At 40.3% G+C, this 14,487-nt stretch overlaps 1 protein-coding gene across 3 annotated transcripts in view; it reads left to right on the top strand.

The window, feature by feature from the left end:
• ARID2 (AT-rich interaction domain 2) overlaps positions 1–14,487 on the top strand; it is a 218,639-nt gene that overhangs the window by 133,418 nt on the left and 70,734 nt on the right. For all 3 annotated transcript variants that reach the window (XM_004384559.3, XM_023738839.1, XM_023738838.1), the window contains 2 exons: positions 13,401–13,467; positions 13,553–13,803. In XM_004384559.3, coding sequence (XP_004384616.1) covers positions 13,401–13,467; positions 13,553–13,803 — 318 coding nt within the window. The remainder of the gene's footprint in view (positions 1–13,400; positions 13,468–13,552; positions 13,804–14,487) is intronic.

The raw sequence follows: 14,487 nt of genomic DNA, 5'->3' as shown, positions 1-14,487 counted from the left end.
TAGGACAGAGTAGAACTGCCCCATAAAGTTTCCAATATAAGGGTACAGCTCAATAAATATTTATGAAGTGAATACACCACTGTAATCAGCACCCAGATCAAGAAACAGAATGCTACCAGCACCTCTGAAGCTCCCCACTCATGCCCCCTTTCAGATGCTTCTCCTCCACTTCCTCACCCCCCCTCCCCCGCATGCACCATCTCTGGCTTTTGTTTAACATTTTGTTTGTGAGAGATTCATCCATGTTGTTGCAAGTATTTGTATTTCATTCTGACTCTTGTATAGTATTCCTTTGTATGAATATACAGCAATTCATTTTTTCATTTTTCCTTTCTACTTTATTCTAAGTAGAATCGAAGCTTCTTGGATTTGTAGGTTCATGTTCTTCGTCACGTTTGGGAAGCTTTCTGCCATTATTTCTTCAAATAGTCTTTCTGTCCCTTTCTCTTCTTTTGGGATTCCTGGATGCGTATGTTGGTATGCTTGATGTTCCATAATTCCATTAAACTGTGCTGAGCAGTCTTGAGCCTCCTTTCATTTTGTTCTTCAGTCTCCATAATTTCAACTCTCTTATCCTCTATTTCACCGATTCTTTCTTTTGCCTGATTAAATCTATTAAATTCTTTCAATGTGTTTGTCAGTTATTGTATCTTTCAGTTCCATTATTACTGTTTAGTTTGTTTGTATAGTGTCTGTCTCTTTTTAAATTCTCATTTTGTTCATGCATCATTTCTCTAATTTCCTTTATTTTTTGTCTTTGTTTTCTTAAGTTCTTTGAGCTTGTTTAATATTGTTGTGTTATATATTCTGTTCATTGGAGCCCTGGTGGCACAGTGGTTAACAACTTGACTGATAACCAAAAGGTTGGCAGTTTGATCCACCAGCCGCTCCTTGGAAACCCTATGGGGCAGTTCTACTCTGACCTATAGGGTCGCTATGAGTCAGAATTGACCCAGTGGCAGTGGGTTTGGTTTGGGGTTATTCTGTTCATTATTCAGGATTCCATAGGTATGATTACTCTTCTTTTGTCGTATTCACTTGGGGTGAGCCATTGTATCCATTTTCTTTGTGTATCTTGTAATTTTTTGTTGAATCAGGGGCATTAGTATTCTCAATTCTCCCCAGATTCAGTGTTTTTGACAACACTTCTTTCTGCAAGAAATTCTTAGTTAGGTAGAACCTTCAAGACCTTACTTACCAACCTCTCTCCTTCTCTGCTTTTACTAGGATTTGAAAAATCCAGACTGAGGTTTTTTTTCTTTCAGTATCTCCCAAACAGAACTGAAAGCATATGCTAATCTATCTGTCCCTCAGAGGGCACAGTCTCCTTTCATTGGTTATCACTCCCTCCCCTGCTCTGTGTGGGTTGCATTTTCATGACCATGTATTCAGTTAGAGAGCCTGCACCCAAGGAATCATCGGTGGGGCTGGAGGTGAGGCTGGGTGTAGTCCTCCATTCACGGTTCCCTTCCTTGCTGTATGAGGGCCACTTTTATCTGAAATGGAGATTCAAGAAGCTCAGGCAAGCCATAGGTGGATTGCTTGGGACCACAGCAGTCTTTCCACTGTGCAGGACAGGCAGGGGTGGGCATACCTTGAACAGACTCTGAATTTAGAGTTGGATCTGGGGGTCTTTCCCTGTACATAGGTAGGTGGTCTGTTGGCTGGAGGAGCAGACTCCTCTACAGGCACCTCTTCCATAGTCAGCAGAAACTAGAAGGGGGAGGGGTGTGGACATGTGAGAAGCAGTGTTCCTACCATATGAGACTCATCGTTAACGCATGTCTGACTGCAGGCTTTTACTGTTGTTCTCTGCCCACTGACTTAGAGTCCCTAAGGGCCGATCACATATTTCTTATTGTATTTCTTTTTTTTTAATTGTACTTTATATATTTTTTTATTATTGTTCTTTAGATGAAGGTTTACAGAACAAATTAGCTTCTCATTAAACAATTAGTACACGTACTGTTTTGTGACATTGGTTACCAACCCCACGACATATCAGCACTCTCCCTCCTCAACCTTGGGTTCCCTACCAGCTTTCCTGTCCCTTCCTGCCTTCTGGTCCTTGCCCCTGGGCTGGTGTGCCTGTTCAGTCTTGTTTTGTTTCACGGGACTATCTAATCTTTGGCTGAAGGGTGAACCTCAGGAATGACTTCATTACTGAGCTAAAAGGGTGTTTGGGGGCCATGCCCTCGGGGTCTCTCCAGTCTGTCAGGCCAGTAAGTCTGGTCTTTTTTTGTGAGTTAGAATTTTATTCTACATTTTTCTCCAGCTGTTTTCAGGACCCTCTGTTGTGATCCCTGTCAGAGCAGTCAGTGGTGGTAGCCTGGTACCATCTAGTTGTGCTGGACTCAGTCTGGTGGAGGCTGTGGTAGTTATGGTCCATTAGTCAGTCCTTTGGACTAATCTTTCACTTGTGTCTTTAGTTTCCTTCATTCTCCCTTGCTCCTGAAGGAGTAACAACAGTGGAGTATCTTAGATGGCCACTCATAAGCTTCTACGACCCCAAACGTTACTCACCAAATCTTATCCTTATGTTTTAGATGAGTTTTTTGTAAACACCATATAAGTGGACTTTGTTTATTCCCAGTGTGACAAACTTTGTTTTCCATTTACATGTAATTGAATTTAATTTTTTTCTATGTTTGTGTTTCAATGTTTTAAATTGTTTTCTAAATGATATACCTGTTCTTTTTTCCCCCTGCTTTCTTACCTTTTTCTGAACTGGTTTGTGTGAGTATTATTACTCAATTTTTCCTCCTCTATTAATTTGATAGTTATACTCTCTTTCACTGTTCTCTCACTGTTTACACTAGAGAGTATAACTTTAATCTGTAGTACTTCAGTAAATTAGTACTTTTCCACCTCCTGGATTATGCAGGAACTCTAAAACAACTCCTTGTCTATGTACTCACTCTTGATTTAGATGCTACTATTGTTATTTGCTCTTTTATAGGCTTTTTAAGATTAAATCTTACCTGATTGGTTTTAAACTTTTCTTCTTGTCTAAATCAGCATTTAAAGCCATAAATTTCCTTCTAAAAACTACTTCAGCTACATTACTCAAATTTTATGTTGAATTTTCATTATCATTTAGTTCAATATATTTTCTCCTTTCCCTTGTTTTTTCTCCTTTGTTGCATTCATTACTTAGAAGCATGCTGTTTAATTTCCAGATAGCTGTGGATTTTCCAACTGCCTTTTGTTGTTATTATTGATATCTAATGTGATTCCACTGTGGTCAAAGAACATATTCTATTGACTTCAGTCCTTTAAAAATTTTCATGACTTACATTATGGCCTGGCTTATATTCTTTCTTGGTGAGTGTGCCATGTGCTCATGAAAGAATATGTGTTTTGCTATTGATGAATGTAGTGTTTATTAATATTAATTAAGTCAGGCTGTTTGAGAGTGTTATTCAAGACGTCTGTATCATTGCTGCTTTTCTAACGGTTCTGTCATTCTCTGAGAGATAAGTCTTAAATTCACCACTGTTATTATCAACTTGTTATATATCCCCTTTCAGTTGTCAGTTTTTTCTTCATGTATTTTGAAGCGCTGTTATTTGTTGGATACATATTTAGGATTATTATGTTTTGTTGATGAATTAACCTTTTTATCATTATGAAATATTCCCCCTTATCTCTGGTATTTTCTCTTTTCTGAAGTCTCCTTTTTCTGATAACAATATAGCTATACCAAACCTTTTCATGGTAGATTTTTCCCATCCTTTTACTTTACTTTTCATCTGTGTTTTTCAATATAGTGTTTTTGATAGACAACATATAGGTAAGTCTTGCATTTTTTCCCCCATTCTGACAATTTCTGCCCTTTATTCAGTGTATTGAGGCCATTTATACTTTATGAAATTGTTGATGTGGTTGAGTTTTGGCTCTCAGCTTTTTTGGCTTTGTAAATTTGATTTTGCCCTTATGTTTGAAGAATGTTTTCACTGGATGTAAAATCCTAGGTTTTCGGTTTTGTCTGAGCACTTTAAAGATGACATTTCATTGTCAACTGACCTGCGTTGTTTCAGACAAGAGGTCTGTCATTTTTCTCATCGTTTTTCTTCAGTATATAGTGTGTTTTCTCTGACAGCTTTAAGGTATTTTCTTTATCTTTGGTGATTTATTTGTTTATGACATGCCTTGTCATTTTCTTTGTTCTCATCTTGCTTTGGTTTCATTTAGCTTCTTAAATCTAAATGGTTTAGATCTGATGGTTTGTTATTTTTTCGTCAAATTTGAAAGTTTTTGGGCAACTAATTCAAACTTTTTTCTCACCTCTCCAATTCTCTGGGACTACGTTTATACATATGTTTATTTTAAAAAAAAAAAAAAACCACACCCTTTGCCATCAAGTTGATCCTGTCTGATAGTGACCCTGTAGGACAGTAGAACTACTCATAGGGTTTCCAAGGAGCGGCTGGAGGATTAGAACTGCTGAGCTTTTGGTTAGCAGTGAAGCTCTTAACATTTACACGACCAGGGCTTCTTACATATATTAGACCACTGATATTGTTCCATAGGTCACTAGGGCTGTGTTAATTTCTTTTAGTCTTTTTTTCTCTGTGTACTTCACTGTGGAAAGTTTCTATTGTTATTTCTTCATCTTATTTTTTTACTCTCGTTAAGCCTATATATTAATTTGTTTTTTATTTCAGATGTTATATTTTTCAGTTTTAGAAGTTCCATTTGGTTTCTTTTATATCATCCATTTCTACCCTAATTATGTTCGTATTTTCCTTTAAATGCTTGAGCATATTTAATAATAGTTGTTTTAAAGTCCCTGTCTGCTAATTCCATCATCTTTATTACTTCTGGGTCTGTTTCTGTTGATTAATTTTTCTCCTGATTATTGGTCAGATTATCCAGTTTTTTGTATGCCTAGCAATTTTTAATTATACATGTATATTGTAAGTGTTGCATTGTTAAGTGTCTGAATTTTGTTGTCTTTCAAGAATATTAATTTTTTTCTAGCAGACTATTAATTGATATATGGATCATCTTGATCCTTTGGAGGATTGTTTTTAAGCTTTGTTATAGAAGATATAGACAAGCCTTTTCTTTATGGGTAGTTTATTCACACTCCTGAAGTGTTGCTTTTCTGGGATATATTTGAATGAGCTGGAGTATAATCAGTTTTCTAAAAATTGTTCAGCATACAACTTCCCAGTACTATATTTTTATGCAAATAATGTGTGTGTCATACATTTCTTTTGCCAACCACGAAACCCCCTCATCCATTATTTTCCTAGATACACTGTGCACTTCATGTGTGTAGGCGCATTATTTACAAACAATATGGTAGTTGTTCTGTCCCCCCCTTTTTTAGGGGGGCCTCATATTACGGATTTTTGCCCTACACATGTGCAGTCTAGTACTAAGTGGTAGACTCAAGGCAATCCTTTTGCAGATTCGTTTTTCTCTGCATTACCCTCTCCTTTCCTACAAATTTGCTCTGCAAATTCTAACTACCTTAATTTCACTGAACTCCTGTCTGTCTCCTCAGCTTAGCAACATCTATAATCTCTTCGGTTTCCCTTACCTTCCCTGTAGTCTAGAAAGTCTGTTCAGTTAGAAATCTGTGGCATTCATTGGGATCACCTCATTTGTTTCCCTTCACTCAGCGTTTGCTGTCAGGTACTGCCTATTGTCTGATCTCTGAAAACAGTTGTCTTGTTCATACCGGTTTATGGTATTATCTTTGTTTCCTAGTGCTACTATAACACAAATACCACAAGTGGGTGGCTTTGAAGAACAAAAATTTATTCTACCACATTTTAGGAAACAGAAAGTCCAAATTCAGGGCACCAGATGTAGGTGAAAGCGCTCTTTCTGTCAGCTGTAGGGGAAGATCTTGCCTCTTTCAGCTTCTATAGCTCCAGCATTCGTTTCCGTGATGATCTTCACGTGGCATCTATCTTCCTCTGATTTGTGCTTGCATTGTAATCTGCTCTTTTTATAACTCAGAAGTAATTACGTTTAGGACACACTCTACACTGATATTACCTCGTATCATAACAAAGAAAATCCTGTTCCTAAATGGGATTACATCCATAGGCATAGGGGTTGAGGTTCCAACACATATTTTGGGGAGACACAATTAAATCCATAACAGTCAGAATAAGTCTGGTACAAAAAAAAAAAAAAAAAACCTCATAGCAACCCCATGTGTTACAGAGTAGAACTGCTGCATAGGTTTTTCTTGGCTGAAAGTTTTATGGAAGCAGATTGCCAGGCTTTTCTTCCACAGTGCTGCTGGGTCACTTTGAACCACCAACCTTTAGGTTAGTAGTCCAGTGAAAATCATTTGTGCCACCAAGGGACCTTGTGGTACCAGTTATAGCTAGTGTAAAAGTCTCTTCAAAGCAATTTTCTCCTAAATTTTAATTTGGCCTGTATGTTGACCCCGTAAGACATTAATTCTTCTGTTTTATATATTCAGTGTTCATTTTTATTTAACCACATCTACCTTTTTCTGGTTTTTGTTTTTTTTTTTTCCTTTAGTGCAGATTTTCTGGTAATGAAGTTTTTCAGTTTTTGTCTGAAAATGTCTTTACTTCACCTTTATTCCCTAAGAACAATTTCAGTGTATAATGATTCTAGGTTGACAGTTATTTTCTCCTTCACTGTGAAGATAGCCATGTCTTTTGGCTTCCGTTATTTCTGTTACAAATTCTCCCGTCGTTTCATTTGTTGTCCTTTTGAGGATAATCTGTCCTTTTTTGTTTTTCCTCTATCTGCAATTTAAAATTTTTCTTTGTCTTTGCTTTTTGGGGTTTTATTATGTTGTGCCTAAACATTTTTTTTTAAATCTTCCTCCAAGTTTGTAATGCTTATTAAAGTTGATGTCTTTCAATTCTTTTAGAAAATACTCCTCAGATATTGTCTCTGCCCCATTCTCTCTCTCTCCATCCTCAGTGTAGAAATGTTGGTGCAGGGATGTCAGACCTCCTCTTCTTCTAACTTAACGAGGAAGGAGGAGAGTCATTATCAGGATCAACAGCCCGAGGCTGATTGCTGTGAGGCAGAGGTCAAACATGCCTCCACCCTCCAACCTTTTTACCAATTCTGACACCAGCCATCCATCCCAAGGCACTTTCTACTTCTCTGTTGGGTTCAATAATTCATTGCAGTGGCCACACAGAATTCTCAGACCATATTTATAGTTACAGGGTTTATTAGGGAAATAACAGGTTACAATTCAGGGTACAGTTGTTTGATCAGGACAGCCTCTTCTCAGCCCTGCCCTAGGCTGGCCTCTGTCTGGCCTTCAGCCTCTTGGCCTGACCTCTGTCCTGCTCGGGCAAGTTTTACAGAGCTCTTTAGCTCCACCAATAAGTTCCCAGAGGCACCCCACTCTGCCAGTAAGCCTCAGCCCAAAGGCGCTCAGCTGTGTCGCTCCATGGATCAGCATACCCACTGGAACCCGCCACACTGTCTCATACCAATCTCCTGGTTCTGACGCTGCCATTTTTCTGCCGCCGCTTCTTGCTGTCATTTACCGTTTCCAGTGTTATAGCTCTCTCTCTCTGTCTCCTAGGTCTAGGAGGTTCTTGGTGGTAGTCAGTTGCTCCCCCTTTCCACCTCCGGGATGGCTCCTTTTAAGCGTAGTAGATGGAAAAATGTATGAATCCCCTCATTAGGGTTCCATATAGCTTATTTGCATGGTCCCACCCCCACAAAGGTGCCATGCACCTTTTTGCATTATTAACAAGCTATCCAATCCCTTTGGTGGGCCACAAGCAACTTATTTGCACAGTCCCACCCAATCATTTGGTGGGAGTTACAAGACTATGGTAAGAAAGGCCATATAAAAGCAATCCATTGAACCTTGGCTATGCCCTGGCTTTTCTCTGATTAATAAATTGGTATCAGTTGCTTTATTTTCAATCTCAATAATTCTGACTTCTGCTTCAGTTCTGCTCCTGTGACTTTCTGTTGAGTTGTCTAATTCTGAAATTTTTTTGTTTATCTTTTGGATTTCTATTTGCTGTCTCTCTATGTATTCTAGCGGCCTGTTAAATTTGTTGTTCTGCTCTTGTAAAGCTTTCCTGAATTCCTCTCTTGCTTTGTCTGTGTGTTCCTTGGCTTGGTCTGAGTTTTGCCTGATCTCCTGCCTGATCTCTTGAAGAGCTCTACGTATCCTACGAATCCTACCTCCAGTAATTCCAAGACATTTCTTTCTCCAGAAGGTTTCCTGGTTCTTTGTTTTGGTCACTTGCTGGAGCCATCTTGAGCTTCTTTATGAGACTTGCTAAACTCTCATTTCCTATCACTAGATGGTTAGAGCTGCTACTCAGTGTGTGAGCCCATGAGTCCATTTACTTTTCTTATGTGGATTCAGCTCAGGCGTCCACGTTGTCGATTATTGAGTGTGTGGTGCAAGCTCTCACGTACAGTCCTAGATGGGCAGGGCTACGTAGGGGTGATTGGAGTAGGCACAGATAATGGCTTCAGTAGGGGACTGTGTGCTGAGCAAGGTAGGGGCCTGATGGCTGTCCCTGAGTGCCTAGGTGGAAGGCATGTCTCTGTCCCCTAGAGTATGTAGGTGGGTACATTTTGCAGTCATACTTTGGGCAACCAGTGCTGTTGGCTGTAAGGACTGGGAGGCACCACTTATTCTCAGATCCCTGTCCTGAATGGCTAGGTGGAATGGGTGAGACCACCAGTCCTCAGACCCCTGATGTGGGTGGGTGAGGACCCTGCTTAATGGCTTATCAAATATCACGAATCTGCCACTCCCCCTTGGCTGTTGCAGCTGAAACTAGGCTTCAGGTATATACCCTGTTGTTCTATGCTAATGAAGGCCTATGCTGTTGAATTGGCTCACACAGGTCTAGGCCCGTTATGCCTGTACCTAGGCAAAGGGGCAGTGCCTGCCCTGAATTCCCAGCTTATGGGGTGTAGCGATTTTTTAAAAGCTGTGAGAATGGTTTGGGCATGGTTAGTCCTGAGTACCTGGCTGAGGGGAGTTGGTGGGTTTTTTGTTTGTTTTTTCCCTAACATCACGAGACTGGTTTGGGCAAGATAGCCACTATTTCCAGCTTAGGGGGCATGGGACTTGTTGAATACTTCCAGACTGGTATAGAGCAGAGCGGGGAGGGGGCAAGTGAGGTGAAAGAGGTACTTCTCCGCCAGGAAAGTCCTAGAGAGGGAGGGGTTATTTTGATCCTGAGCAGTAGGTTAGGCGCTTGCACTTAACTTTCACAGATTCAGTGTCACTTCCCCCTAACTCTGGAGGCTTGTGAAGACTCTCCACTGCCCAGTCTCTCACTACGTGGTAAAACGCGTCCTGATTGCTACTGCTTGCCTCAGCCTGCGTGCATCAGCCGATCCAGGGTGCCAGCTAGCTCAAGTCTGGCACTTCTTCACTGCTTCTGAACTGTCTCTCCCTCCACCTGCCAGTCTGTCTAACTCCTCAACTTTGTCTTTGATGTTCAGGGCTCCTAGATTGTCATATATAATCAATTCACTTGTTTTTTCGGGTCTTTGTTGTAAGAGGGCCCACAGGAAGCTTCTGACTATTCCGCCATCTTGGCCTCTCTTCCCCCTGGCTTTTCTAACCATGGTTATTTCATACTTGGAGATTTAACTTCCCCCTCCCAACCATTTTACCAGTCCAAAATAGGCAGTAACAATTAGCCCATCAGTGGGGCAAAGAGTCTTCAGGATAAGATTACTCAGGTACCAGCTATTCAGTTGTGCTGCAGGTCAGATTCTCCAAAAGTCATCTCATCTTCACCCTTTTGGCCTATGATAAAATTTAACTGAGTGAAGACTATTCCCTTGCACTGAGCCTCATGAGGTATCAGCATAGCAAAACCTTTAAGGGACTTTAGGTTCGGCCACTGTACTCCAATCCAGCAGTTCCTCCCCCATAGTCCACACTTTCACACTTACAGCTTCTACAATTATAGTTTTTACAATCATAGTTAACCCTGTTGATAATCAACACTCATGACTGAATCATATACTCCCGTCAGCATCTTCCTCAACACTGTCTTCCCCAGACTCATTAGGAAAAGAGGAAACTATTCAGTGGGCATCCTCCCTTGTCCACTTCATTTTGAGTATAAGCACACCCACAAAAGTGTGTAAGCCAGCTGTTTCATGCCTTTATCTCCCTCCATTTTAGATCACCAATGTTTAAATTGCCCATCCCAGTTAAACCAGTACTCTGAGAAGGAGACAAGCATGTTCCTTAATATGAAGAATCTTCTGTTCCAGTTGGAACGTTGAGCATCTGCATCCATAAGAAAAATCCAGTCCAGAGCAAACCATTAAATTGCAGCAGTCTGCACTAGCTCGCAGTGTCAAACATCTTTCTCTTTCTTCCATCGGGTTCTGGTTAGCTCATTGCTAGCCCATGTGGGCTGGGTCAGTGGGTACCAGCTGTAATCTCTCATGTCCACACACCTCCTTGCACTTCAGACCAGCTGGCACCTTCTGTCTCTCATCCTTAGCTCCCGTGGGCTATGTCAATGGGTGCTACCCGTAGGCTCAGGAGTCCACACAATTCCATGTACTTCAGACTAGCCAGCCCCTTTTCTCTCTCTGTCATCCCTAGCCTCTGTTGGCTAGGTCAACGGGTGCCAGTGGAACGTGTCCAGACTCGGCACGTCTTTTCATTGCTGCATCTGCCCCACTTCCACACATCTCATGGCCTCAGGTGGTCACCTCAAGTGAGCATCATGCTGTCTATTCTCCTGTTCCCTTTAACTTCTTGTCCTGAAGTGGGGTTCTGATGGACACTGACTTTTCATGCCTTGCTGCATCCAACAGCAAACCAGTGGCTCAAAATTCAAAAAGCAAAGCAGTCATTTTGTTTCCCCTTGCAGGCTCTTATGCAGATTTCCTGCTCTCTCAGTATTGGGTAGGTCTGCTTGTCTTTTCAAATGTAAATTTCCTGTGTGGGGCTCAGGTTTTTGACCTAACCCCCCAATAGTCTATCCACAAGACTACTCTGTTCAAACCAACAGCCTGTGTTTCTTTCAGGCAAACCCTAGTTCCCCTTTTTGCATATCCAATCAAGTATTAGCTGAAGGTGGAGTTTCACAATCTCTGTAATCTATAATATCCAGTATTCATTTCCATCATATATGTAGGTCTGTTTTGTAACACTAGTTAGGAGAAACATTAAGTATCCATAGTACATTCAGATAAACACATAGCCTTTTTTAAAACATTTCAGTTTCATCTTCTCCACCACTTGACTATCTTCCCATTCATATACATATGACCTTGGACCTCTGGCTGGGGGGAACGAGAAGACCCTGGCCTTCTATCAATCATCTTATTTAACCAGCCTGGGTTTTGCCCCAGGCCACTCGAGATACGGCTTTTCCCCCACTCAGCTGCCCCATAACATCTCTTACTTTCTCTTTAGCCATTACAGATAACAACCAAAATAACATCTAAGAATCGTAAGTTTTACTTACCACACCCCTTCATTCTTTCTCTTACAAAGTCTCATGTGTCTGTGAGTTTAGAGCCATTGCAGTTGAGTCCCAGTTCTGACACCAACTGTAAAAACGGTGTGGCAGAGGAGTATGACCTCGTTGTCTAACTTGAGAAAGAATCATTATCAGCATCAACAGCCCATAGCTGATTTGTATGAAGCGGAGGTCAGACATTCCTCCTCTCTCCTACCTTTTTTCCAGTTCCGACACCAGCCGTCCCTCCCACGGCACTCTCTACTTCTCTCGTTGGTTCAGTAATTCATTGCAGTGACCACACAGAACTCATACACCATACTCACAGTTAAGTTATGGGGTTTATTAAGGAAGTAACAGGTTACAATTCAGGATCAGGAACAGGAAACAGTTCTTCGGTCAGGACAGCCTCTTCTCAGCCGTGCCCACAGGCAGACCTCTCTCTGGCCCTTGGCCTTTCACTCCTTTGGGCCTTCATTCTGACCTCTGCCCTGCTCTGGTAAGTATTACCAAGCTCTTTAGCTCTGCCAGTAAGTATTCAGAAGCACCCCACTCAGTCAGTAAGCCTTGGCCAGAAGGCACTCAGCTCTCTCACTCCGTGGGTAGGCATACCCACTGGAACCGCCTGGCTCTGTGGGCCTGGAAGCCTACTGTACTATCTTGTGCCAGTCTCCTGGTTCTGCTGCTGCTGTTTATCTGCTGCTGCTTCTTACCATCTTTTGCCATCTCTGGTGTTATAGCTCTCTGTCTATCTCCTGGGTCTAGGAGGTTCTCAGCACAGGGACCCCGGATCAAAAGGACATGCTCTCCTCCTTCTCTTCTTCTTGGTAGTAGTCAGGTTCCCTCTTTTTCTCCTCTGGGATGGCTCATTTTAAGCCTAACGGGATGGCAAAACATACCAATCCCCTCCTTAGGGTTCCATGCACCTTATTTGCATGATCCTACCCCCCACAAGGTGCCATGCACCTTATTTGCATTATTAGCAAGCTATCCAATCCCCTTGTTGGGCTACAAGCATCTTATTTGTATAGCCCCACCCAAGTGTTTGGTGGTAGTTACAAGACCATGGTGAAGAAGACCATATAAAAGCAATCCATTGTACCACACTCAGGACCTTGTGTTATTTGAATGTTATAACTTTTCACTGTGTCCCCTGTGTTTTTTATGCTGTTTTCCCTTCATCCTTTTGTGTCTCCATGCTTCAAACTTGATATTTTCTTCTGCTTTCTCTTCCTGTTCACTGATTTCTTGAGTTAGATCTAGTCAGTTGTTAATCCCATCCACTGAGTCCCTAATTTCAGTTGTTATGTTTTTTAGTTCTAGGATTTCCATTTGGTTTCTTTCTTATAGTTTCCATTTCTTTTCCAGAATTTTTGATCTTGTCGTATTTTTCTGAATTTATTTTCCATGGTCATTTTTAATTCCATGTCTAATATCTTCGTTACTTGAATTTGAATTCCCTGTGGCTCTATTTTCTTCATTTTTGAACATCGTCTTTTTCTTCATAGGCGTAGGTATTTTTTATTGCGCTATCAAGCATTGTTTATCATGCATTTTTTGTGCGGTAGATCACCTTTGTGGTCTGGTGAAGCCTGAGGACCCCTTCTGAGACTTAAAAAAAAAACGTAACCTGTTGCCATTGAGTCGATTCTGACTCATAGTGACCCTATAGGACAGAGTAGAACTGCCTCATAGAGTTTCCAAGGAGTGCCTGGTAGATTCAAACTGCTGACCTTTTGGTCAGCAGCCATAGCACTTAACCACTACACTGCCAGGGTTTCCCTTCTGACACTAGTGGCTTAGAATGTAAAAGAACCTTATATAGAATGTAATGATATCCACAATTACTTAAAGAAAAATAAAGTAGAAATATTACAGTTTCATAGTGTGTTACCATTTTTAAAGTAATAGAATAGTTGTTTCAAGTAGTCAATTCAATATAGTAATTTCTCATTACAGTTTTGGAAAGACATTGTTGATGATAATGAAGTACGTGACCTCATTTCTGACAGAAATAAGTCTCATGGTAAGTCAGTGAGTGCAAAAATTACTGAATAATTTGAAATAATAATAATTATAAATTTGAATAAAGTGTGTGTTTTCTCTTGCAGAAGGTACATCAGGAGAATGGATTTGGGAATCTTTATTTCATCCACCTCGAAAGCTGGGCATTAATGATATTGAAGGACAACGGGTACTTCAGATTGCAGTGATTTTGCGAAATCTTTCCTTTGAGGAGGGCAATGTTAAGCTCTTGGCAGCTAATCGTACTTGTCTTCGTTTCCTATTACTTTCTGCACATAGTCATTTTATTTCTCTAAGGCAGTTGGGCCTTGATACATTAGGAAATATTGCAGCTGAGGTAAGCATGTGACACAGTTCCTTGAAATAATTTTTGTAGACAGCTAAGATACTTACTTTAAAATTTTAGGATGTGGCATTATTATAATTACCATGTTTATTAAAAATATATTGCATGTTATGTATAAGCGTACTAAACATATATTTGTTTCTAAAACTGGTGGCATGGAATTGCATGCAGTCTCTGCGTTACAAATGTCCAACTTAGGTACAACCTGTAGTTAAGAACCAACCTCCTTAAACCCTATTATATTGAAATTTCAAGGCACATACAGTGGTTCATAATAACAGGCACTACTTTGTAGCATGTATCAAAACATTATTATTATTATTATTACTGTGTTATTATGTTAAAGATGCTTTAGTGTATCTGGAAGTGTTTCTTCAATTTTTTTTATGCATAGAAAGATACACTATATACTAAGACAAATATTTGACTAACTGATGTTAGGTACTAACCATACCTAACTGTTCGGACTTTCGTACAAATTTGACTTAGATTTAGGAATGAAACTTGTTCATAATCCAGGGATTGCTTTTATCATCACTTTTGTGGAAAAAAGAAATATTTGAAATGACACTTTAAGTGTAGTGACGACTATTCTGACAATAATTACATTTTTAAAAGTTGTGCAATGTTGTTTTGTTCATTTTAATTAAGTGTGAAATATACAGCACTGGAAGA

Source organism: Trichechus manatus, unplaced genomic scaffold (genome assembly GCF_000243295.1).
Source record: "Trichechus manatus latirostris isolate Lorelei unplaced genomic scaffold, TriManLat1.0 scaffold00123, whole genome shotgun sequence".
Lineage (NCBI taxonomy): Eukaryota > Metazoa > Chordata > Mammalia > Sirenia > Trichechidae > Trichechus > Trichechus manatus.
The sequence above is the reverse complement of the archived record's forward strand: the minus strand, read 5'-3'. Positions and strand labels throughout refer to the sequence as shown.